General features: G+C 40.4%; 1 protein-coding gene across 2 annotated transcripts in view; it reads right to left on the bottom strand.

Moving 5' to 3' along the window:
• Nucleotides 1-155: 155 nt before the first annotated feature.
• Nucleotides 156-24,779, bottom strand: part of LOC140726604 (ephrin-B2-like) — a 50,710-nt gene continuing 26,086 nt past the window's right edge. The window contains exons 3-5 of one of the 2 annotated variants that reach the window (XM_073043196.1): nucleotides 8,402-8,494; nucleotides 7,021-7,119; nucleotides 156-2,074 (exon numbers count right to left, since the gene is read on the bottom strand). In XM_073043196.1, the coding sequence (XP_072899297.1) occupies nucleotides 1,662-2,074; nucleotides 7,021-7,119; nucleotides 8,402-8,494 (605 nt within the window). In that variant the 3' untranslated portion in view covers nucleotides 156-1,661. The remainder of the gene's footprint in view (nucleotides 2,075-7,020; nucleotides 7,120-8,401; nucleotides 8,495-24,779) is intronic. The other variant, XM_073043197.1, reaches the window with a different exon arrangement.

Here is a 24,779-nt window from a genome sequence, read left to right on the forward strand (position 1 = left end):
TGCAGCTCACCCCAAGGCTGAAGATGATTTTCAAACAGACTAACAATGCCAGGGCACTATTGTTTAAAAGATATTTTCTAAAATATAGGCTTGTGTGTACATTAATTGATCACGGATAAAAAATCCTTCCTTTTTTTTGCAAGTACGAAGCAGTATTTATTTTTACCTGTTGTTTTCTTATGAGGACTCTTATTTTAGTCATTTATTTATGGAAACTAAATTTCATTCCCAGAGGCAAATGTCCAAACATTTTGTGGCTGGTTCCACTCATCCAGATAGTCTAATGCTCCAATGGCCCTCTCTATCCACGATATATACTTGCAGAGCAATTCTGACCAGAAATATTGACCCATAATAACCCAATGACTGTGTCTGGCATTTCATCACTTGGTCCCTTCTATTCCATTGTCCATTTTATGTAGAGTATTTGTGTGTGTGTGTGTGTGTGTGTGTGTGTGTCCAACAAGCATTTCAAGGATATCCTTTAAAGGTCATTCAAGCTGCAGAGCTATTCCAGCTACAGTATCAGAAGCTGTACCATGTAATACAGAGACTGCTCTACAGTCTATTCATATAAAGCATTCAAACTGGAAGGCAGTACATTCCCTTAGTGTGTCTACACCATCGTTGCACTGTTCTGCAGAGCATCATAAGCTCTCCCCACTGATGCCTTTATTCGTTGATGTTGGCCCTTTCCCTTAAAAAAAGAGGCATTTCACTCTATCAATTTTGCTCAAAATAATTATTTTAGTTCATTTAAAGTGCAGCCCTACAGCACTGTGCTTGTCACCATGTCCTACCAGTCTACATCTTGGAACTTTTAGTACCAAAGTGCTCCCTAATAATCTCTATCTCTACACTTCCTTCTCAGATTCAAAAGACAGCAGCATACAACTGCAAATGCAGTTAAATGTCACAGGTAAACTTGCAGTCTCCTGCTTATCTGTAATGTGTCCCCACATCTATGTGTAACTGATTAGAATGTAGCTGCTGTGCGTCTACTATCACCTGGTGACTGGGATGGTTAATAAAGGTTAACGTTGTGGCAATTTCCACAAAGCTCCTGAAGTTCTAGTGATTGTGTTCGAAGGCAAAGCGGCCTTCAGGTTAATAAGTAATACTGTAACAGGGAAACAATAGGAGGGAGTAAAACTCGAAGAGCACAAGAACAAGGACTGAAGTGGATTTATGAAATCCGGTTAATATAAAAGTTAACAGTCTAGGGAAAGTACAGACTGACTATTTTCTATTGCTGAATATCCAAAGCGTAAAACCTTATTGGTCATAAATACAGTGATAGATAGTTCAAACATCCATCTGCATTTTGCTTCCTGGTATGTTTGTAACACGTGGTCCATAAATGAATGGTGAAAGTAGAAGGTGGAACAGTTCGATTGAGTCCCTGACTCAACTCTCCTCCAACTTGTTGCTCCTGGTATTTAACTTTAAGCAGATTCCTACACAAACCATAGACACTAACCAACTCTCTCTTCAGCTGAATTTCCTGCAGAGCTTCCATTTTCCCCTTTTAATTCTCCTACATATTTAAAGTCAATCCTGGTGCAAAGAGTAAGAGTCACCACTAATTTCAGCAGAAGACCCAGGTTGCAACAGGCCAAGAGTATTCTTCAGAATCCCAAACTACCTTTTGTCCTCTGAACTCAGACTTTGTAGTATATATTTGCCGGGCTCTGTGGTGGCATCTCCTGGACTATATACACAGGATGTCCATAGTCTCCGCTGACTTTTTCATAATGTGGACAAAATGCACTGTCTGCAGTCCTTAATGGAATGATAATGTCACTGGGCTCAGAGCCATTATTATTAGCGGCCCGCTTGGGGGTGGCCAGCGTGCTGAGAGAGAGAGTGGTGGTATGCTGCGGAGAGTGCTTTCTGTGACGTCTCTTGTATTTCAGCAGCAGAACCACCAACATAATGATGATGATGATGAAGATCACACAGCCCGATCCAATGCCAGCAAATAAGGCCACATCGGAGTTGAGGAACTTGCTCTTACCCGAATCCCTGGGTGTAGTGGAAGACTTACTGTCACTACTCTGTGAGTGTGTCCCACCTGGAAACAGAAGAACTGGGTGAATAATGTGCTCACAACCAAAGCTTTTTAAAATCATTTTACAGAGCAATATCATTTCATTCCCAACATTGTAAATAAAACCTTGCTTCCATCAAAAGAAAATCTAGTTAGCGTTTTCATGAGATTGCAGTTGAGAATTCATTTTACAACCTCTACTTGGTGCAGATTTGCCAGAAGAGGGATGTGGTTCAGAAGTAGGCCTGAATGCCCGACTGAGCTAGTCTGCATTTAATATCATTGGGGATCTCTGGCCAACCTTTTGCCCATTTTCCCATTTCTTTAAAATTTGATTCAAAAGCTCTATCAATCTCAAATTTAAAATCGACCACCGACTGAGCATCAATTGCTGTTTGTGAAGTGCATTCCATGCTCTGCCATTGCTTGCTTGCAGAAACCCTTTGAGTGATATTGCCAAAGACTCATTGATGTCGAAGCAACTGGACCCGGCCCAGTCCATCTCCCCCAGCACAAGGCTGTGTACTTAGCCCCCTGCTCCACCGGTTAAATACCTGTGACTGTGAGGCTAAGCACAGCTCCAAGACCATGCTTAAGTTTACTGATGTCACTATCGTTTGCCAAATCAAAGGTGGTGATGAACCAGCAGGTAGGAGAGAAATTGAAGATCTGGCTGAGGGGTGCCACAACAACCTTTCTCTCAAAGTCAGCAAGATCAAGGAGCTGATTATTGATTCAGGAGCAGGAAAACGGAGGGTCCATGAGCCAGTCCTCATCGGGGAATCCGAGGTGGAGAGAGTCAGCAACTTTAAATTCCTCAGTGTTATCATTTCAGGGGATCTGTCCTGGGTCCAACACAAAACTGCTACTACAAAGAAAGCAAGGCTGTCCCTCTACTTCCTTAGAAGTTTGCAAAGATTCAGCAGGATACCTAAAACTTTGACAAAATTTTACAGATGCGTGGTGTAGAGTGCATTGATTGGTTGCATCAGGTCTGGTACGGGAAAAACCAATGGCAATGAATGAAAAATCCTACAAAAAGTAATGGATACGGCCCAGTCCATCATGGGTAAAGCCCTCCCCACCATTGACCACACCTGCACAAAAACAATGTCGTAGGAAAGCAGCAAACATCAGGGACCCCCACCAGCCAGGCCACACTCTCTTGTCTCTGCTGCCATCAGGAAGGAGGTACAGGAGCCTCCGGACTCACACCACCAGGTTCAGGGGCAGTTATTACCCCTCAACCATCAGGCTTTTGGCCAGAGGGGTTAACTTCCCTCACCCCAGCACTGAACTGTTCCCACAACCTATGGATTCACTTTCAAGACACTATCTCAGGTTCGATATATATTGCTTATTTTTTTATTTTTTCTTTTGTGCTTGCACAGTTTGTCTTTTGCACACTGTCTTGTTGGGGGCGGACTTTCATTGATTTACTAGGAATGTCCAAAAGAAAATGAATCTCAGGGTTGTAAATGGTGACATATATACTTTGATAATAAATTTAATTTGAACTTTGATTTCAAATAAATACGTTAGATTTAAATAACTTAAAATATTAAATTCATGTTTGATTGTTTTCAACCCTAGATACATTTCTAAATGACAAATGAGATTATCTATTGACTATCCAAATGCAAGTACAAAGGGCCAGCAATGAACGTTGAAACAAGGTATGCTTTCCACAGACCATTTTAAAAAAATCAATAAATCTCTGTCAGTCACCAACAAAAATGAAACCGACAGCTTCAGTTGAAACAGATGTAGACTTGCCTGGGGCAGCACTGGTGAGAGTAAGAAAATGAAAAGCCTTAGGACGATTGTCCTCAGTCATTCTGTCTGCCTTTAGCGTTGGTCATTCCATGAGAAAGCCCATTCACTTACAAAGGACCTGTGCCCATCAACTCCTCTTATGCAGAAAACATTGGATTTTATCTAGTTTACAACTTCTACCTGATTTATTATTTCAATAAAGTGCATGACAGGTTCTTATTTGGGAATTGAAATGTTATGAGCACAAATGATGTTTCATCTCCATAAAAACACTAATCTCAACTGTCACCACCATGACTAGCTGAATCTGGATGTTTCCTGACATTTTGGCAGAGTTCTACAAATAAGTACTTCCACTTGAGGGCCTTCAGAAATCCTGGCATTACGCGCCATTAACTGGGTTACGATTACCGGCCAGTGAGCTGCTTCAACTTCCCCACTGGCTCTGCGGATATTGAGAAATGCTCCATGTGGAGAGCTGCAAGGTGAATCTACGTGACACTTCCCTACAGATTGTGTCAATTAACCTTGTTGGAATTTCTGACTAAATAGAGAAGGGCAGAGGGCAATTTAAATCATGAATCAGTTTTTAAACAACCAAAGCTTGAAAAACAAAACCGAGAGGGTAAAGGAGTCTCAGAGCATTTGCTTGGGTATAGAAGGCAGATGGTGTCCCAGTCAAGGTGTTACAATGCAAGCAAATAGAAACCATTTCTCCTCATAAGAGCATGAAGAACCAAGGGCAAAACAAAATTAAAACCAGGCTATTCAGGGGTGACATTATTTCTTCACAGACACTGAAATAGAAATTTGCAATCTGATTCTCCAATAGTTTGAGGTTTGGGTTAACTATAGTTTCTGTGTAGCTAAGACTACTAAGATCTTAATAGGAATAGAGAGAAAAAGTAGTGGACTATATCTTGAAACATATTGTGCAAGATAAGAAATATTTTGATAAACTGGAGTCCAGAAGGTGGCCAGTAAGTTCATTTACCATGATTTATTGTAAACATAATAAAAATCAGATTTGTGGTCAAAAATAGACAAATTAAGCTACTGTTTGTATCAATTCTTGTGGATATATCAGGAGTCACCTTACATAGATGCAGCACAGGTACTAAAGTACAAGGGAGCAGCATCGGTTGACTATTGCTTTGTTGGAACAAGGCACTATCCACACAAAGCAATCTACTTTTCTGAGATGCCCATGGGGAATGGAGTTCTACTGCCATACAGGGGTAAAATTATACACGGAAACTCACACGTATTTGACAAATTCATATCTGTAACAAAAATCAATCTATAGTGTAGATATTAAATGTACACTGATCTCTTTGGATCGTTACCCTTCACAGAAACAGAATGTTACTTTATTTAAAAATCTTTCTCATTTATCTCCTCTTGAGTCGATGTAAAGCTCGCTCGTGCTTCTACAAGATAAATTTAAATCTTTGAAATAATAAACAGATTAACGTGCTGATGCACTGTCTGGAAAAACATCTATAATTTCAGCCCTCCTTTTCAGTGAAGAAATTCTACTTAGCAGTTGTCGTCCTCTGAATCGGAGGCAAAGCAGAACACTCATATAAAGATCATGGAATCACTCACATTAACACTAATGTAATTCTTGTAAACTGCAGCTGAATGCTAGCCTGACACAGTGAGGAAGCAGCACAGGAAGAAATTAAAAGCATTGCTTTCTTGAAAGAACAGTGCATACAAGCTCTCATTATCTGTCAAACATCTGAAATTGCTCACCACTCAGACTTCCTTTGGAAGCAAATCAGAATATTAGATTCCCTAATTTTCAGCTGGCCAAATCACAACTCCACATTGAAATTCACTTTTCACCAAGTGGAAAGATAGCAAGAAGGTCCAAAAGGATTAGAGCAGAGCTTGTCAAGATTTAGGTAATAGGGAAAAATATCTACAGCATTTACTCTGATCCAAATGCAAAATAAAACTGCAACTAATCAATGCAAGTTCCAGCTGCTATGCTTGCATCAACCGGCTGCAGTTTCCAGCAGGAACTCTGTGCATATCTTATGGAAGTGGAGAATTCCGGTTGCTTTCCAAAGAATCAGTTAACAATTGTCAAAAAAAAGGTAGTTATGAATGTTAAGGTTTCCAGAAGACACAGAACTTAGAAATGTAGTAAACGGTTAAAGAAGGCAGCAGACTTCATTAGTACTTGAAACAAACTGATGAAGTGTGCAAAATTATTTAATGCAAAGAAGTATTATAGATTGCATTTTTGGAGTGAGACGAAGAAAGGGCAACATAAAGGAGATGTTTTAGGAAGGGTGTAGAAGAGACCCAAGGTTAATATCTGAAGTTGAAAAAGCTGATTAGCAAACATGCAAGAATTTTAGATTCATGAGCAGAGGCATAGAATATAAAAGTAAGGAAAGTTATGCTAACCCTTTATAACTCACAGCTGGAGCATGGAATTGAATTTTGGTGCTTTTATTTAGAAGGATATCAAGACAATTTGGGTGATATCAAAGAGATTTAAAAGTTTTATTCATGAGGGACTTCAGGTATGTTATGAGACTAACGAAGATGGTATTTCCCTCTTGGAGCTGAGAAGACTGAGTGGATATTGAATAGGGGTGATCAAAATATTGGCTGGATTTAGCAGAGCCAAATGGAGAAATTATTTCCGCTGGCAATGTGGTTTAGTGACCAGAGAACAGATTTAAAACAAGAGCCAAAAGAATAAGATAGAAGCAGACTTTCTTAAAAACATATATAACAACTTGTTAAGATCTGAAATGGATTTCAGTGGAAGCAGAATGCTCAGTGACTTTCGGAATGGATTTGTCTGTACTTTTGAAATAGAAACTTTGTGGGCCTAAATAGAAAGCAGGAATAATCTGGCTGTTCATTCAAAGATCCAGCACAACAGTGAGGGCCTGAATTGCCTCCTTCTGTGCTCTAAGATGTCGACATGATCAGCACTTCACTGTCATGCAAAGCTGAGCCAAATTAAGTAACAAGTGAGTGTGGCTCACATAAAGACACTTTATGTCTCAAAGAGAAGTCGAGTTCCTCTCAGAATTGTCATTTGCTTACTGGTGTCAATGACCTTGGTGTTTTACTTGCCCATAAAGTGGGCCTTTCAGACAAATGAATGAAGTTCCACAACTCCAGCTCAAAGATGAGGTATCTTCATTATACTCAGCTTCTATTACCTTCATTCTCAGTCTTTTGAGTGGGCTTGCTTGTGGTGCCATCTCGTCCATTTCCAGGAACACTGGTTGCTTTTTCATTTCGTTCCATAGAATTTGCATCTAAAAAGTTTTTAAAAAGTTTGTTTCAGTTAGATGCCGTTGCGCTGAGATACCTTCATCAGTCAGACAAAGTGGAAGATCCCTCAACACTGATGTTTTACTCGAAGAGCAACACACTGGGGACACCAGCACTGTGACCGCAATGAAGTCTGTTTGTGTATGGTTTTATTTGCTTAAAAATGTGCATGTCACTAATCAGCAAGAATGGTCACTATAAATTCTAGGGATTTGGACTTAACAAAATGAACCAGTCAAATAATGTTTTGGTCGGTTTTCTCTGAGTATGAGGTGAAGTGTTATTTCTTTTCAATGCATACATTTGTTCTGGAAAAACAAGCAATTTAAAACTTTCATTTTTACAGAGGCCCTGGTCCACTTGGTTTAGCTGATGTTTATATGTGTATTCTCGGCAGAATAGATGATTGCTGTCTAAACCTGCCCTTTCCTGGGCTTTAGCTCAGCTTAAAGAAACTGCAAACATTAGGTCGACCACTCAAAAGCCATCTATAACAGCCATTGAGATGCTTACCAACAGCAGGCAAAGTTTTTCTAGCTCAAAGCATGCTGTCAGAATGCTCAGTAGACACTATTTGGAAAGGCGACATAAAATATGAATATAGCAAGTTTTTGTTTTGCAAATTCTAGAGATATGGGGGGATTACTCATGACAACATAGATGGTATTTCAAAATTAAAATTGTGTTAAATGAAACCAATTTAGAATCCATTTATCGTCAACATGTGATACGAGGTAAACTACTGAAGCTTTCTTTCTCATTGACAACCTTTACATTCAAATGAGCAGTTTTATACAAAATAAATTTCTCATTATTGAGTAAAACAAAGATAAACATTTCAGCATGTATAATTATTTAGAAATGCTAATTGAAATTTCTTCAATCATAACAGAAAATGGGAAATTCTTTTTCTCAGAAATTAAAAAGTACTCATGCTTATCCCTTGGTTGACTGACCTTAAGGAAAATACAAACAGATTGCTGTAATGTAATTTATTTCACAACTATTCAATTAAAATTTATGACAAGCTTTTAGACTACTTGTAATCATTTTATGTAACAGATGATGACCCGGGAACTGCAAAAACATTACAGAAAACAATGAAATATATTCTCTTCAGTTCTGACACTTGCGGAGAACCAGCAGATTTTTACCGCATTGATGAGACTGTATCATTAATTGTCACTATGACTACGTAGACTTGATAATGAAGTGAGGGAAAAAAACAATTGCTCACATCTCCCAAACAATCCTGCTGACTCTTACCTTGTCCAACTTTCATTATAAGCTTCATGGCTTTGGTCTGACACACTCCTCCCTCCCGGTTTTCCAGTCCTTCCAAAGTACCATTTGATGTTGCTGGGAAAAAAAAGAAACAAACCGTTAAATCCTTAGAATTCACTGCATCAGCAAAAATGCCTATTATTTCAATTAGGTCAGTAAGCATCAACGTAGATACACCAACAAATCAGAACACAGGAACACTTTATCCAATAAGCTCACTTCCCTTCCCCCCATGGCATAAGGTAACATGGTAATTTATCAGTGATTGAAATCCAATCTTTTAAAAGACACTTAAGAATAGGTCTGTAATATGGCACCACATCAACAGATTTGGAGAACTGTGGAGACATATCACTTTTAGATGGGAAAATCAATAGCATGAAGCAATTCTGTGAGTAAATCAGATTTGTCAATGTTGAAAGTGTTTTTATGACCCATTAGATGACAACAGCAAGGACATCTCTGCTGAAACTGTACCCAAACATGGAACAACAAACTTAAGAGCACTGGAATGGCCAATAAAGATGTTATCACTCTCACTGCATCAGGTCATTTCATTACAAAGGCTCAGGATGGGAAGCTGCTTCCCAACACGGTGAGCTTTCAGGTGTGTTTCAGAAAACAAACTTTCAGGTACCAAGTTAGCTTTTTTTATTGTAATGTAATCTGTTCAGTGGGCTGACCACTAAAACAAGCTAATAAATCAATATACGCCAGGCCTGGGAATCTATCTAGACAGGATCAGACATCAGTTTAACGTCCTTTGAAACGGCAACTCGAGAAGGTGGAACAAATACTACAAAACCTGAATAATTAATATAAAACACTGCAGAACACATTAGAAATCATGAAATAAGCTTTCTCTTAGCATTTGTATTGCTTCTAAAAAAGGCTAGTGTTTAAACATTAGGCATGCTAATAGATCTTCATGTCTAATTTTTCCAACACATGACAGTTTAACAGGAATTTTCCATTATATTGTGCCATTCGAATTTTTAGCATCTCTTAAAGTGCTTGACATCAAATACTTTTTAAATGTATTCATTGCCCTAATATTGCAAAAAGGAAGCCGCTTAAATGCATAGAACTGATAGTTAGATAATTTTCTTTCAGTTTTCTGTTTACAAGCTAAATGTTGGCCAGCACACTGTGGAAAGTTGCCCTGCTCATCTTGGAATGATGCCATGGGATCTCTTCCCTGAGAGAACAACAGAATTTTACCGTATTAGTGACAAGTACCAAACACACCATTAAGTGTATAATGCAGGCAAGGGTGTTAGTGGGCCTGAGTGTAAATCTCCTGGATTAATGCATACAGTTGAAATTACAACTTTGCAGACCACCCGGGGCTAATAAACATGTCTATTTATGTGGATTAATTTTGCTACCAATACAGGAACTCCTCCAAGACACCATATCACTGTTTACTGCTTTAACAAAAAAAATGAAGACTCAAATAAAACATTTATGAGCGTTAAATGATCAAATTATTCTATAGATCAAAATTTCCCATTAACCAAATGACGCAAGAAACTCACGAGTGCAGTGCTGTGTTGCCTTTTCTATCAGTGTTGGCCCATTTACTAACGAATGCTAACCAATTCTTCACAGCTGCGTCTTGAACACTGCCCACCATTGCAAACTGTGTGCATGTGACGAGGCCAATGAAATACAATAATGAAGCTACAACAAACCTACTTTACAAAGCTGGTGGGAGAATGTCATCCATTCCCACTTGATGACAGCTCAACTCTCCCCACCAGTTAGCAGCGATGAACTCCAAAAACGCCTTTTGGGTCAATGCGGCATTAAATCAATTTTGGGATAACTTGAGAAGAGGGACATTCTTAACTAAGCATTGACTATATGAACCAAGCCATTCAAGGCTGTATCTACTCAGTTAAGAATTAATATTGAAAACTTACAATTCACCCTTAAATGGGAACAAGATTTCAGTAATATTTGAAGGAAAATGACATGAATTATAACGGACCTTACAGCTCAGTTAAAAAGTAATTAATATAAAGGATATAGAATTGAAAAATGTGATTATCATTTTTAATCTAAATTGGTTCTTAAGGTTGTTATAGCCGGGAGTAGTAGGTGGGATAAGTTTATACAATGCTCCCAATGGCACATGTCTCAAATAGCCTCTGACAACCAAGTCCAGCTCCTGGCATTCTCGTGTGGCTTAGCCTCTAAGCCTGGCAGAACTGTTTCTACTGACAGAAGAAGGGGCAAAGGCGGCTTAACTACTCAGCCCAACGGAATGGCTCCTACTAACAGGAGAAGGGGTAAAGGTGGGTCACTGGCACCTTAAAACCAGTCACTTCGGGCAGATGGGGCTCATCAGCCATAGTTGGCAGCTCATCTAGGCGAAGGAAAACTCTGATCTCAAACCTCCACAGCCTTGTGGCTGCACCCACTCATGGGAAAGGCTTCGGGAATAAACCCCGAGGGAAAAGTCCAGAGCCGGAGTCCCTAAGGTAGTCTTATGTTGAGTTTAACACAGACTGGCAACTCCTGTGATGCTGCTGGTGCTAAACTGTGTCGGTCTCTGCCATTCCTTTGGGTTCATCAGATTTGTGGAGAGGGGAGCTTGCTGCATGGGCAACAGCTTGCTCTCCATATCGTACTACCCAGGCTTGCAAATCTAGACAGCTGGAACGCAAATTCCCTGATCAACAGAGGCCGCACAATTCTAAATAGGGTTTGAATAGTACATGTAGCTTCTTTCTGTTTTAAAATTTGCTGACTCTTGAGTTATATTGTGGGAACCTTCTGTGTAAACACTTAATCGGACTGTCTGAAATTCTTTTAGTGCAGACTCTCACTGAGCCAAATATCTTATCACAAACACAAATTATAGACTTCACTGTAAACACAAAGTACACTGCAGATGCTGTGGTCAAAGCAACACATACAACAGGTCTCAGGAACTCAGCAGGTCAGGCAGCATCCGTGGAAACGAGTAGTCAACGTTTCGGGCCAAGACCCTCTGTCGGGACTAAAGAGGGAGGGGGAGGGGCCCCATAAAGAAGGGGGGGGAGAGGGTGGTTGGTGCCAGGTGAAAAACCGATCAGAGTAAAGATCAAGGGGCAGGGGAAGGGAAGCAGGGGATAGGCAGGAAAGGTGAAGAAGGGGGAAGCACTATGGGTCGTAGAAGGCAGAATCATGAGAGAGGTGATAGGCAGCTGGAAGAGGAGGTAGAGTGAAAGTGGGAAGGGGAGGGAATTACCGGAAGTTGGAGAATTCGATGTTTATACCAAGGGGCTGGAGACTACCCAGACTGTACATGAAGTGTTGCTCGTCCAACCTGAGTTTGGCCTCATCACGGCAGCAGAGGAGGCCAGGTATGGACATATCCCAATGGGAATGTAAAGCAGAGTTGAAGTGGGTGGCAACCGGGAGATCCTGTCTGTTGTGGCGGACGGAGCCGAGGTGCTCAACGAAGCGGTCCCCCAATCTGTGTCGGGTCTCACCGATGTAGAGGAGGCCACACCAGGAGCACTGACTTTACAGACTTCACTGTAATTTTTGTAAGTTGCTAATCAGCTTCTTTTGTTTTTCCTCTTTGCTCCCTGCCCACGTCTCCCAATGCCTCTCACTGCCTGCTTTTCCCAAGTAATGACTACTAGGGAATGCTGGTCCCCTTCTCCAGCTGTTCCAGCGGTTATCAGAAGGAAGTCAGTGCCTTGATCTGCACATCATTTGTTAGCTCTGAAACACGGTCAGGCACAGGATGTGGCCTGCTCAACACGTCAGTACGCAAAGTGGCTACCTCAGCAAGACAGCCTGAATGTACGCCACTCAAAATCCGAGATTGCCGGATGTGACAGAAGTCAAGCAACAAAGCAATCAGTAATCTACAAATAAAAACTCATTTAATTCTCTATGTTTGCTGAGATGGTGATGCTTTCTCAGTTCTGGGGTGGGAGGGTTTTTGTAAACTGGGGTGGATTCAAACCTTGCATTGGAGAAATAATAAAAAACATGTTTTCTGGAAGTAATCGGACTCTCCTCACCAGCTTCACGTTGCAATACTGTCCACAGGGGTGTTGAGGGAATTATTTGAAAAATTAATGGAGACTGTTTAACCATTGCCTCAGATATGTGACGACATGGGCTCAAGGTATGACCCAAGCTCGGCTCTGTGTTTGGTAATGCAGACAAATCATCCAGTGTTGCTCAGGATACCAGGTTCATCTCAGTTTTATTTTGAAAGGGTGTGTATGTCTATCCATCCATCCTTGTGCATGTCTGTCTGTGTGTGTGCACGCCTGTGTGTATGCGTCTACGTGTGCACGCGTGTCCATCCGTGTGTGCATGTGCATCATGCGCACGTGTCCGTGTCCCGCTCAAGTACAGGAGCAGGTGCAAAGTATTCCCAACAGACCACAGTTTTGTAAGAAACATCATCTGTGCCCCTCCCTTTTAAGTTCCGTTTCTCAGCCTTTCAGCAATAACCTGCTCCCACATCAATAGTTTAACTGTCTTGGAAAGAAATGTTATCTATGGGTTTGAATTTTAAATCCCCAGTAGATCTTTACATAGCATTTCCAAAGCAAAATAGCACTTTCATGAAAAAAGTCAATTGGCTTTTTAAAGCAATTCCATTTTTCAGAGATCTGGCAGCAGCCTGAACATTCAGACAGACAAAATAAACTTGAACCAGTTTTTGATCATAAATCCTTCAACTGCGTAATTCTTTGAGCAACATTATGGGAAGCTATCAGTTGAAAAAGACAGTACTACAGTACACTTGAAATCCCAAAATAACATCTCAGTATTTCACCAATACAGCATTCACAACACAAACAGCTTAATGTAAGATTCTCAGGTTGAGGGCTTTGCCTGCTCATCCAACTAAATCCCTAAAGTTTCTCATCGGTAAAATGATGCTAAGAGGTTAGAAAAGCTAAGTAGCAATACAATTCTACTCCACAGAGTCAAGTTTTTAATCAATAAATCAAAACCCAGCGGTGTTATGTGAATGGAGAAAAATTTTGTATAATAACAGCTTGCAACATTAACTGCAGGTAATCTGACAATCGAGTAGGCCCACAACAGACTGAGCCACAACAGTGTTAAAACTAACAAACAAAGATAACGGAAGTAATCTGAACAATAACAGTTACATTTCCTTTTGGCCAGATTGCACCATTTTGCACTGAAACGGTGCTGCTGGTCTGCGCAAGGGTCAAATGAATTGAGGAGAGGTGCTGGAGGTTTTCAGTCGGTGGGGGAGGGGCAGGGAGGTTCATTGTGATGGAGAGAAGGAAGGATGCGTTTTACATCATAATTCCAATGAGAACAATATTACTGCCAGCTCCTTACTCTTTATCTAGCTGTTGCACCTGTCAGAAACTGCAACAACTACAGCCGCTGTTACAAGGTTCCTGTCAAAATGGTACACAATTTTAAAATAGGATGATTATATGAATTAATGAACAGAAAGGGAATAGGCTTATACAAGTGCCACTCTTGAATTCTCCCCATCCCCAATGGAAGGCAAGTAATATCACATTTTAACACATCTTCATTTGATTATTATTATTCTGCTTCTCCAGAGGCTGCTTCATAAACTAACTGCACTACATGTACACTTGGCTTTTGGGTCAGCAGTGCTGTTTAATCACTGGGTGAATGAAGTTTTAGATTTGTGCCTGGATCCTTGCTCTCACTGTCAGCAATCTGAGCTGACCCAATCGCACTTCATTTCCAATATCCCTGCAACACAAAATAATGTTTTGACTTTTTCTACTTGACTCAGATTAGTCAGGATATTGCATCTGCGACTTCTACACCACTCCAGGCTCAGCCTTAACGCAGGCCTCCATTTTCCAGCAGCTTGCTGGTCAAAGCCAGGTGCATTACTTGAATTCAGCGTGGCTCTGCCAATTATTAAAGGTCATGATCCATGCTGAAGAGCTTCTCACACTCCCTTAAAAAAAAATTGCGGGGGAGCATTTGGTTTCTATCAGAATGAATCAGCAGCTCAAGCTAATTCACAGTAGGAAATTAAAAGGGGGAGGGAGAGGGTAAAATAATTCAATGGAGATGGTCTGCGTTCCAAACCTTAATTTCTTAATAAAAAACAGACTTCTGAAAGTCCAGCTGCAGAGCCAGCTGTGGAAATCTGTGCTTGTTACTTTCTGAACTGCAGAAAGAATCTACTCTACGGGTTACTGACACTTAATCAGAAGGTGAATGAATTGCACGCTGACATTTTTTGTGTTTCTGCCTTCTGAAACTGACATTCGATTAATTTTCCCCATACATATTTTTGGAGCATTTGTACCTCTTGTCTTTACACCTAACGAGCACACATCGAGATGGCTGCATTCTGCCAGAGGTCTCAGCTATGCCTCGATGGAGAATCAATAGGATTATGATTAATTCCTACTCCAGAGGCAGGAGTAACAAACCCAGGCTGAGTACCGTACAGATAAAGGCCCCACCTTGCAATTAAACCACTAAACCACAGCACTGGCTGCTCTCTCAGGTAAATACTGAAGATCAACGATCACCCTGAGAAAAGCAGGCCATTTTTTCCCCATTAGCTTATCCAACACCAATCCCTCAACGAAAGACAACTTTCTCATTATCCTCTAGCTATTTTTGGGAGCTTGTGCACAAGTTGGTTTCTAGATCTCATATGTTACATTTCAAATAAAAGTACATCATTGATGAATTAATGTGAACTTTAGGTACAAGTGCTAGTTTTTCCACACACATTACAATCCGTTCTCCCTTCACTATAGATACTTCATGGATCAAGACATCAGCTCTTCTCCACTGGAACATGCACTGATGTGCATTTGCCAATAGTCAATTATAGGCTGCTGGACACCGGTGGTAATACCTCTCCAGCTGCTAACCACGTGCTACTGGTTCTTTGGATGTGTTAATATGATGCTGCCCATTCTAGTTGGATTTAACCTTACCAAGTACTGCCTCACATCACAACAGATGACAATCTAAATCAGTGAACCATTATTCTAAATTTAAACCCTTGGGAAGTGCTGTACATAAAAATATTTTAACATATAATGTGATTTAGATAAATGTTACACACTGCAAGTAAAAAAATTTCAAACACAAGATTGCCAAGCGTAACAGAGAATGCTGGAAACAGTCAGTATATCAGGACAAAGAAACAATCAGACCGAGACTGTACAAAAGTTTTTGGACCAGACACATTAACTGTTTCTCTTTCCACAGCTGCTGTCTGATTCACCAAATGTTTCAATAATCTTCAGACTTGCACTGCCTGCAGTGTTGTTTTCTTCATTTTGCTACCAGAAACAGAAACTTCAGTTTTACTCTCCTGCTGTATCATCTATGCTTTATTTCAAAAAACGTTTCAAGTATATAGTCAGAGAAAAGTACAGCACAGACAAGGGCTCTTCAGCCCATCTAATCTGTGCTGAACCATTGAAACCACCTACACCCATTGTCCTGCACTGGGCCCATAGCCCTGCCTGCCATCATGCCCAATTGTTTCCTTGTTCTCTGAACAAGACTCAGGGGCCGCTATCTTCTGTCGGCTGTTCCGATAAGTAACGCAGTGGTGAAGTCTGAACAGTAGAATAGCAGTTCACATGTTCACTTTTCAAACGAGGCCCAGATCCAACTGATTCCACTAGAACATCAGAGAGAAAATGTCATGTCTTGCTAGCCTCGGCCTGGAAACGGAGAAATCTGCAGCAATGCTGGAAGCCAGTGAAAGGCACCTCCTTCTTCAACTACTCATCCAGTACTGAAAGATAAACCACCAGCGTGTTAAAGCTGTTGAGGCCATGTTGGAATACATTCCCTAGGATGGTAACTAACAGATCAGTCTATGTACATTCAGCTCAAGCTCTCCATTCATTGCCATGATTTTGCAGACCAGGTAGCCTTGGCACATTAATTCCAGCTTCAGTTCGAGAGTTAGAAGCCTCTGACGATGAATGCTATCAGTAGATGAAACCAGTGGTTTATGAAGAGCTGCAGCAATACACAGACGGAGTGGATCCATTGTTGTACTGGCGGTAAAGGAGAGGAGAGAAATCCTCATCCTGCAGAGGACATCAACATCCATAATGCAGCCTCATGGACATCTGATGCAATGGTACAAGAGGTTCCATGATCTCATATCAGCGGTCAAGGTCAGTGAATACTGAATCTAAAGATGCAAAGATCACAACATCCCCACCAGAACTGCTATCAACTGCGACTCCAACTCACTTTAATGTTCTCGACCAAGCTCCACACACATGCGCTCTTTGGAGCTTCACACTGTTTAAAGCTTCAACGCACTGCCAGCTACGCGACCACGATAGGCACATCTCCCAGATACATCGTGCAGTATTCAAACACATCACCGGCTTCAGTTGGTACAACATACACCTCGCAGTCAAAACCTTTTTTTAAATTCAAGCTCTATTCTAGAGACTTGGGTGGAAAAATTAAGACTAATTCAGAATTCAGTACTAGGCAAGGATTTCTCCTTTGAAATGCTGCCTTTCAGATGAGGCCATGCCTTTTCTCTCAAGATGTAAACGATCCCATTACATAGTTTAAAGATTAACCCTTGAGTGATTCCTCCATCAGCATTTCCAAAACAGAGGCTAAATTTCATCCATGAACTAACAGCATCTGCACATTGTACTTCACTTTGATATGAAGCTGAGTAAAACACTGAGAAACATTAATGCAAGTATGAATATCTTCTGTTTATAGGAATTTACTGTGCAAGGAGCTAGGATTAGTAGCCTTTTCTGCGATGATACACTTCATAATTAAGTAATTTGCTGTAAAAGGTGTTGGGACATTTGAAATAGATGGGAACAGCGCTCTTTAAATGCAAATCCGCTTATTCTTCATTCTCTAATCAATATGAACAGCACAGGGAATACAGAATGAAATCCTTGGCAAGCTCTGGGAGGACTATGTGCAATGTCATAGAGACAGACCAGCTCTAACTTTACATTCGGCTTTGTACAGAAATAAATCCCATTTGTTTTCAGCCTAATGAGCAGCTCCATCTTAAAACTTGCTGATGACTATCACCATCACACAGCACCCAGAGCAAATGCTTTAGCTTCCACTGAATACACTGTGGAAATTCATACATCTGCCATACCAGTTCAAAGTCCAAGCCCAGCATCCGCCTATTCTGCTATCTGCTATTATGGTTTTAGATACTAATGTTCAAAGAGGCTTTTTGAGTGTGCTCCAGCATTCTAGAATTCTATTCTTCAGCAAAATACTGTACAAGGACTGCCAACACACTGGCTTGAATGAGGACTGGTTTTCTGCAGCTCAGATCTCCCAACCTCTCTCGGAGTAGTTACATTTGAGATCCTGCCACAGCTGCCGTTCCTCAGCCACCCAGCCCAGAGGTGAGGCAGCCTGATGCTAGGCCTTCTTGACCTAAGGGTGCTGGGGTGGGTTTATTATCCAAGGCTATCACAGTCCACTTCTTTTCAGGACAAGTTCCTTCCGCTGAAGGAGCTCAGAGTTAGAATACTAGGCCAGATGAAACACTGCGGTTAGACCAACACTATTAAAGCACCAGCATCCTGGGTTCAATCCTCTGTAAGGAGTTTGTACATTCTCCCCATGACCGTGTCAGTTTCCTCCCGCATTCCAAAGATTATGTGGGTTGACTAGCCACGTGTGTGTCACTGGGTGGCAAGGTCTCATCTTTGCCAGAAGAGCCTGTAACCATGCTGTATCTCTAACAGAAACACCACTTCCAAGTTATTTCAGGAAGGTAGATGCTTAAGTCCTTGACACAGGTGGAAGCATAAACTGGAGTTTTGATCTGGTGTTTCCGTTATCACTTGCCTATATTGCCCACTTCCCTGGTGCGCAAACAAAGATACATGCATTCACATCAGCAGCAAACAGAGCCCATAGCATTGGCATTGTTCCACAGGAATGAAACGTAAAAATACACAATTTTAAATACTGCATTGCTATTGTGGAAGAGCAAAATCTCAACTGATTATTTTTCTATTTAAGTCTGAAAACAGCTCAGTGATAACATCCTCTAACTGCTGTTTTTATTTACTTCCCTGGGACAACTTAGAAAAAGAAAAGTCCATCTCAATTTGCCAAGAATTCTGTACCTAATAGTTAGTATTTCATTAATCATTAGTCTTGCTCATAAGTCAACCTAATGGCACACATCAGTGGTTGATGGGTTTTTGATTTATCAAATTGACTTATAGATCATAGAGCAAATGTAAAACCACATTTATTTATCTAACATCAGCTGCTCATGACATCTCAAGGACAATACAGCAGCTTTTTAAGCAGAAAGCAATGTTCACACGGAAGGTTGAAATAAATTGAATGTAACATTTAAGCTTGCTGCAACAAGGAACAGGAATGACAAGGGCTCCTCCCCCAAAAATCCCTCCTTTGTAAAGCAGACTGGGGAAAAAGGGCCCATTGAATTGCACCACTTGTAATCCCTATTCACTTTTTCTTGATGAATAAAGAAAACACAGTTCTTTGTACTCTGTATGTTCCACAAAATGCACTCTTGTTTGGTCTGCGATGATGTAAAAATAATTTTATAGGAACTGGGACTAGACATGGAGTAACTGGATTACACAGCACAGATGAACTGTTGAATGCTGAAGAATACCAAAAGGAATATAAGCCGCCTTGGTGGCAAAAACAACCAGGGACCTATTCACCATTGTCAGAAGCGCAGAAAACACGAATGAGTGCCTTTTCTAGTTTAAACCTTTCCGCTAATTAGCTTGTACCTAATAAAACATCTACCAGCAGTGAATCTGATGTTTTACCCCGCTAAATTAGTTATGCTACATTCAAATGTCAGTATTATTTTTATGTGCTTTCTTTAGTTATGACACTTGATAATTGTCATAAGTTGGAATTGATCCAATTTTATGCCTTTTAAGAAAATTCTTTTTTACACTATATCTGGGAATGCTTTTGTATTTCAAAGTAGCATTGCATTAAAAATTTTCATCAGATATGAAAAACTTCCTGCAGTTATATAAAAGAGAATAAGGTGACTAAATGGACTGAAGATTTTCCAGCGCTTGTGTGTGTCGAAGAGACACCACAGTGCCTTTAACACAGTGGGTCGCTTGACATGGGCAATTTGATTTGTCTAGCTAACAGAAAGGTCACTGCCATGTCAAGTTTTATGCAGTCGCCTTTCTCCATCTGGGGGATTTCTGTATACTGTGAAACAAAAGCATGGTGGGTGCCTATGAATATTCCTAACACTGGCAAGTTTTTTTAATCAGCTCACAAAGATTAACCTTCTATTGGTAAGCATGAGAATATAGTATTCACCTCCCCCACACCCTTCATCAATAAGGCCACTTATCTGAAATGGAAGCAACAAGCTCGGCTGTCATTGTCCCACATTATGCCCAAGTCCTTCAAGGACGACAAGGAATTCTTTAAACTCGAGTGTCTTGATTGAATGAGCACAGATTCTAGGAGCCACAATTGTCTTCCAAAATGTGAGCTTCAAAGGTTGCCCGCGGCAAAGAGAAAGTGTGCGAGAAGGACACTAGCCACTTCCCATGCCTTTAACGACTCTCCTGTATCTGCCACTGCTCTCAGGAAGGATCAAATGCGACCAGCCATTACAGACTGACAATATTTTCACTGTGGTAAAGGAGCTGGACTTCTGAAATTAAAAATTAATGGCACTTCACAGCTCAAAGGCATTGTTTGGATTCTTCCTTTTTGTGTGTTGTTGGTTTGCAAACAGTACCGCCTTCTTAAATGAGGGACAAGGAGTCTCTGAAACCAATAATCTTTTACATAAATAGTGAATGCAAATGCAATTACTATGCACATAAATAAAGAGGAATATCAACATGTTATTTAAAACTCTACAACTTTAAAATCCAAGACTGAAATTAGCCCTTATGGTGATCTCTGCCAAAACTGCAGGGATGGGGTAATCTATACAAGAGCCCTATGGAGCACCCAAGGAGACCTGTACCATTTGCAACAAATGTGAGCCCTGTCTGGTACAGGAATTTTGAACTGCCATTTGAAACAGAGGTGCTGGAAAAGGTACAAGTCTCAGTTTAATTTACCCTGAAGTTAAGTGTCAAAAAAAAAGAGAGCGTCTCAAGCTGGAATATTCTGTACAGCATTTGCACAGGAAGTCAGCCAACATCACTAAGGGTATTGGGTCACACGTAGTATGTGAATAGTGGAATTTTAATTTATTCCACAGTCTGTGACATCACATATGCAGGTTGAGCACCCCTTTTCTGAAATTCTAAAATTCAAAAACCTCCAAAATCTGAAATTCTTTTCAGCATTGACGTGACATCACAAATGGAAAATTCAACAGGGCGCTGGGAATGTTCCCAAGCAATGAGCATGTCTCTACACGCCAGGCAGTTTCCAGAAGTGACCTCACATAGGTAATGAACAGAAGTTAATGAAAAATAGAAAAACACTGCATAAAGCAAAAAAATGAAGATCTCGAATATGTATTGAAAGAGTGGACTTGTCAGTTTCAAAGTGAACATATGTCACTTAATGGTATGCTGATAATGCAACAAGTAAAGATCTATCATGACAAACTGAAAACTGAAGGTAATTGTGAATATTCAGCAAGCTGGTGGCAGAAATTTAAGAAAGGACATAGAATGGAATTTTTAAAGACTTGTGGTGGTAAAGCGTCTGCTGATCTCGAAGCGTGAGAAATTCATTGAAGAGTTTGCTGATGAATATCTAACATGAAGAGCTGCATTAGTACATGTGTGATGAGCAAGTGTAAAACAAAGACTGCTTACCGGTAACCCTCAAACTCAGGGAAAAATTCAACTGAACGTTCACCTGGGTGGCCGAGGGAGTGACAGCTGACCTTTCTGGTGGCTCAACGTACACATCATTGTTTTATGTACAAAAGTATTAAAAATATTACACAGAACTACCCAAGTAGGACATTTATTTCATCCAAAATCCTCCACTGTCTGCAACTATACCATTTCAAATGAAGCTAGAATTTTTTGGTTCTTGCTTGCCAGATGATAACAGGAATGAGGTGCCATTCTACACTTACAATGTTCTCCTTTAACATTTCAGTGGAGTTTAAAGCTAAAAAAAAGACAACCTTCAGCTATGCTCTTTCAATTCAATGTTTAACCTAGAGCTTTAGATTTTCTATCAGCAGTTGGATGGTGTTTTACCCATGACACGTGTTCTTTCTGTGCCAAATATCGTCTGTCACAAAACTGGTCAGGAGAGCCTTTCATTCCAAACTATCCTCCAGTGTCTGGGTTAAATTCCATGAGCTCTCGGAGCTCTGCTAAATGAAGTGGGAGCAGTGGGAGGGAGGGTTGAGGGCAATACTATTTCCTGCATTCATGCACCGTCTCCAGACCACACCAGCTCGGGAAATGCAGAGTTCCATATTCTGAACTGCTCCACACTGGCAGGAAGAAGGCTGTAAGAGGGAGAAGAGCCAATATGCAAGGAAAATATTACAAAGAAATCCACATACGGAAAATTACTAGTATGGAATTCTAATTATTGTGAAGCTATACATTTGTTGGCTGAAAAGGCTAATAATTTCCTACAAAATGAACTCATTAGACAAGATCAATCTTGATGCAGTAACAATTGTTGCCATAGCCTTGTACACTGTGTTAGCACAGATCAAATTCAGTATTTCTTACTTGATATCACTGAGTCATCAGCTGAGGCTTAGGGCTCAACTCATCCATGCCAGCCAGGATGCCTTTGTGACCTAGTCCCACATTTCTCGAAACCTTTCGATTCCATGTCCCTGACCAAATGTCTTTTAAATGATGTAACCTTGACCACTTCTTACGACAGCTTACCCTCTGTCTGAAAAAAACATACCCCTCTTTTCCCCTCTCACTGTAAACGTTTGCCCTCTAACTCTGCTTTCCAAAGGACACTGTGACCATCCACCTTATCTGTGGCTCCTCATGATTTGGCAAAGTTGTATATCGTCACTCCTCACCATCTTTCACTCCAAATCCACAAGCCCTGGCAGCATCTTTGTGAACCTTTTCTGCAGCTTCAAGCTGAATCATACCTGTCCTGCTGTACAGTAACCAGAACTGCACACACAATTCAGGATGCCCTCTCACTCCACTCCACACCACCACTCCTGTACTCAATGTCCTGTGCAACAAAGGCAAGTGTGCTTATGTGCCTTCCTCGCTCCTTTGCAACCTCATTTCATACAGACCAACTATTCTTAAATTAACAAGAATATGCCCAGATACCTCAAGGCCAGTGTGTGTCTGAAAGTATCAGAGTACTTGTGGGGTCACCAGTTAATCCTGAATGTTATGACCTAAAAATCCAAATTGCACCTGTTCATGAAAAGTTTCAACTTTAATTTAGTTGATTGATCAAAAACATGGAGTAGATTGAACTTAAAGAATTAAGATTTTTAAAAAACTACTCACACCATGCATTTCCTTTTACAGATATTCATATTTCTGAGCTTCCTGCCAATTTAAAGACTGATTCCCTTCCATTTTGAATTAATCCCCTGACTGACTGCTGATTTCAGTGATGAATGTTGTGTATAGGTCAATGGTGCTACGTCTTTGAATATTATTTAAGCTAACTATTTAAAGAAATTATCTTTCTCATCTAAAGAGCACTGTCACACTGCAATAAATTTGTTTTTCCTATTGCTGCTGTTTCAGGTGGAGGTATTGCCATGCTTAAAACAAATAGTGGTCAGGTTCATCTCGATAAGCATGTTGAACATTTCCAACAGCACAAGTACCTCCTGAAGATTTCTGCCTTTTTAAAGTAAGTACAGGAGCTATCATTCAATGGTACCGTACCACGCATTAAAAAATAGTGATCTGATAATATATGGGATTCTAGATTTGCAATGGCAAAAGGCGAGGCCATTAAAGGGTTAATAGAAAATGATTCAGGAGCATTAAACTGAGCCCTTTTCAATCCAGTGGCTTTCACTGCTGAAAATGGTCCAATCGCAAGCACACGCAATGATATTAATGACCCAATGACTGCCCTGCAGGCTTCAGTCAGGCAGAATGTACTGTTTTAAGCAGGAGGTCATCGCTTGGTTAGTCGATGTCTACATTCAGTGAGATAATGCCAACTGACAGTTTGAAGTACAATGTAACTAATGAGAAAAAACACCACTCTGCAGCACAATGGCTGGTTTTAAAACTATGATATACATGAAGCTATTTGGTTTGACTACAAACAGCACTCCAGCAAACTTAATAAAGGGCCACAGTCAGGTTGTGCCCCACTGATGAACCTTACTGATTTACAAGAAGAATCTTTACTTGGTAAGAATCTGCAGCAATTTTCCACTTGTCTGCTTTAATAAAACACGTGTTTGTCATGCATTTTTAGATCAAAGGCAACAATATAATGTTTGCAAAACACAATCTGCCATTGATATCATGTGGCTGCCTTTATGTTGAAGTTAACAGGATTACATTTGCATTTACCAAATTTCTACATTGCCCTCATGAGTGGATGAACGAAGCAACAGCCACCCTCAACAACAAAGAAGAATCACCATATGCATCGGCACAACATACAACTGCTATGGATCGCCAGTGGTGGCCTATACGAGGGTCAGCAGGTTGTTGTCAGCCATTGCTTTCACATAGCTCTGAGTTCAGAAGCTGCAAGTTCAACTTCACCTCAGAAATTAGAGGTACTATTAGAGATGAGATATTGGACCAATGTTCTTTCTGGGAATTTTCATCTGAGAGCCAATCATTGAAAAAGAATAGGCAATTTCTTCCCAATATCCAAGCCAATGCATGCCCTGGAACCAATAGCCATTGATTAGTTATGGATGTGGGGGTTTTGCTGTGTACAATGCATTCTGGTTAACATCAGAACCAGTACATTTTGGCCCAATTAAGTGGCTGCCCTAATTAGCCAAAGTTTCATGGAAATAGTTAAATAGTATAAATAAAAGGCAAACTACCATTTAACTGTGTAAAAATATGTACTTAAATGAAATACAGAACAAGTTAGAACATTACCAATACTACTACAATACTACAAAACTGAATTAGTTCCCTATAGTTATCGACGGATAATACACTGCCATGTTCTTTTGATTGACTGTAAATGAGCAAAATCAGTGCATCAGCCCGTGATGATAGTGGATGCCTCCATACAATTTTTCACCATTACATCCTCCAAATTTTCATTTTCATTGTAACATTCAAGGCGATTGTCAATACTTTAAAATTCTTTGCAACAATGAAACAGTTTTCACCCCTGGCCATTTCTACCGTTTCCAAACATGAATGGTTGACATTGCAGTGAGCAAAACAGTTCTGACTTCTCTTCCTGCTTATTTCTC

This window comes from Hemitrygon akajei, chromosome 4 (assembly GCF_048418815.1).
Source record: "Hemitrygon akajei chromosome 4, sHemAka1.3, whole genome shotgun sequence".
NCBI classification, from domain to species: domain Eukaryota; kingdom Metazoa; phylum Chordata; class Chondrichthyes; order Myliobatiformes; family Dasyatidae; genus Hemitrygon; species Hemitrygon akajei.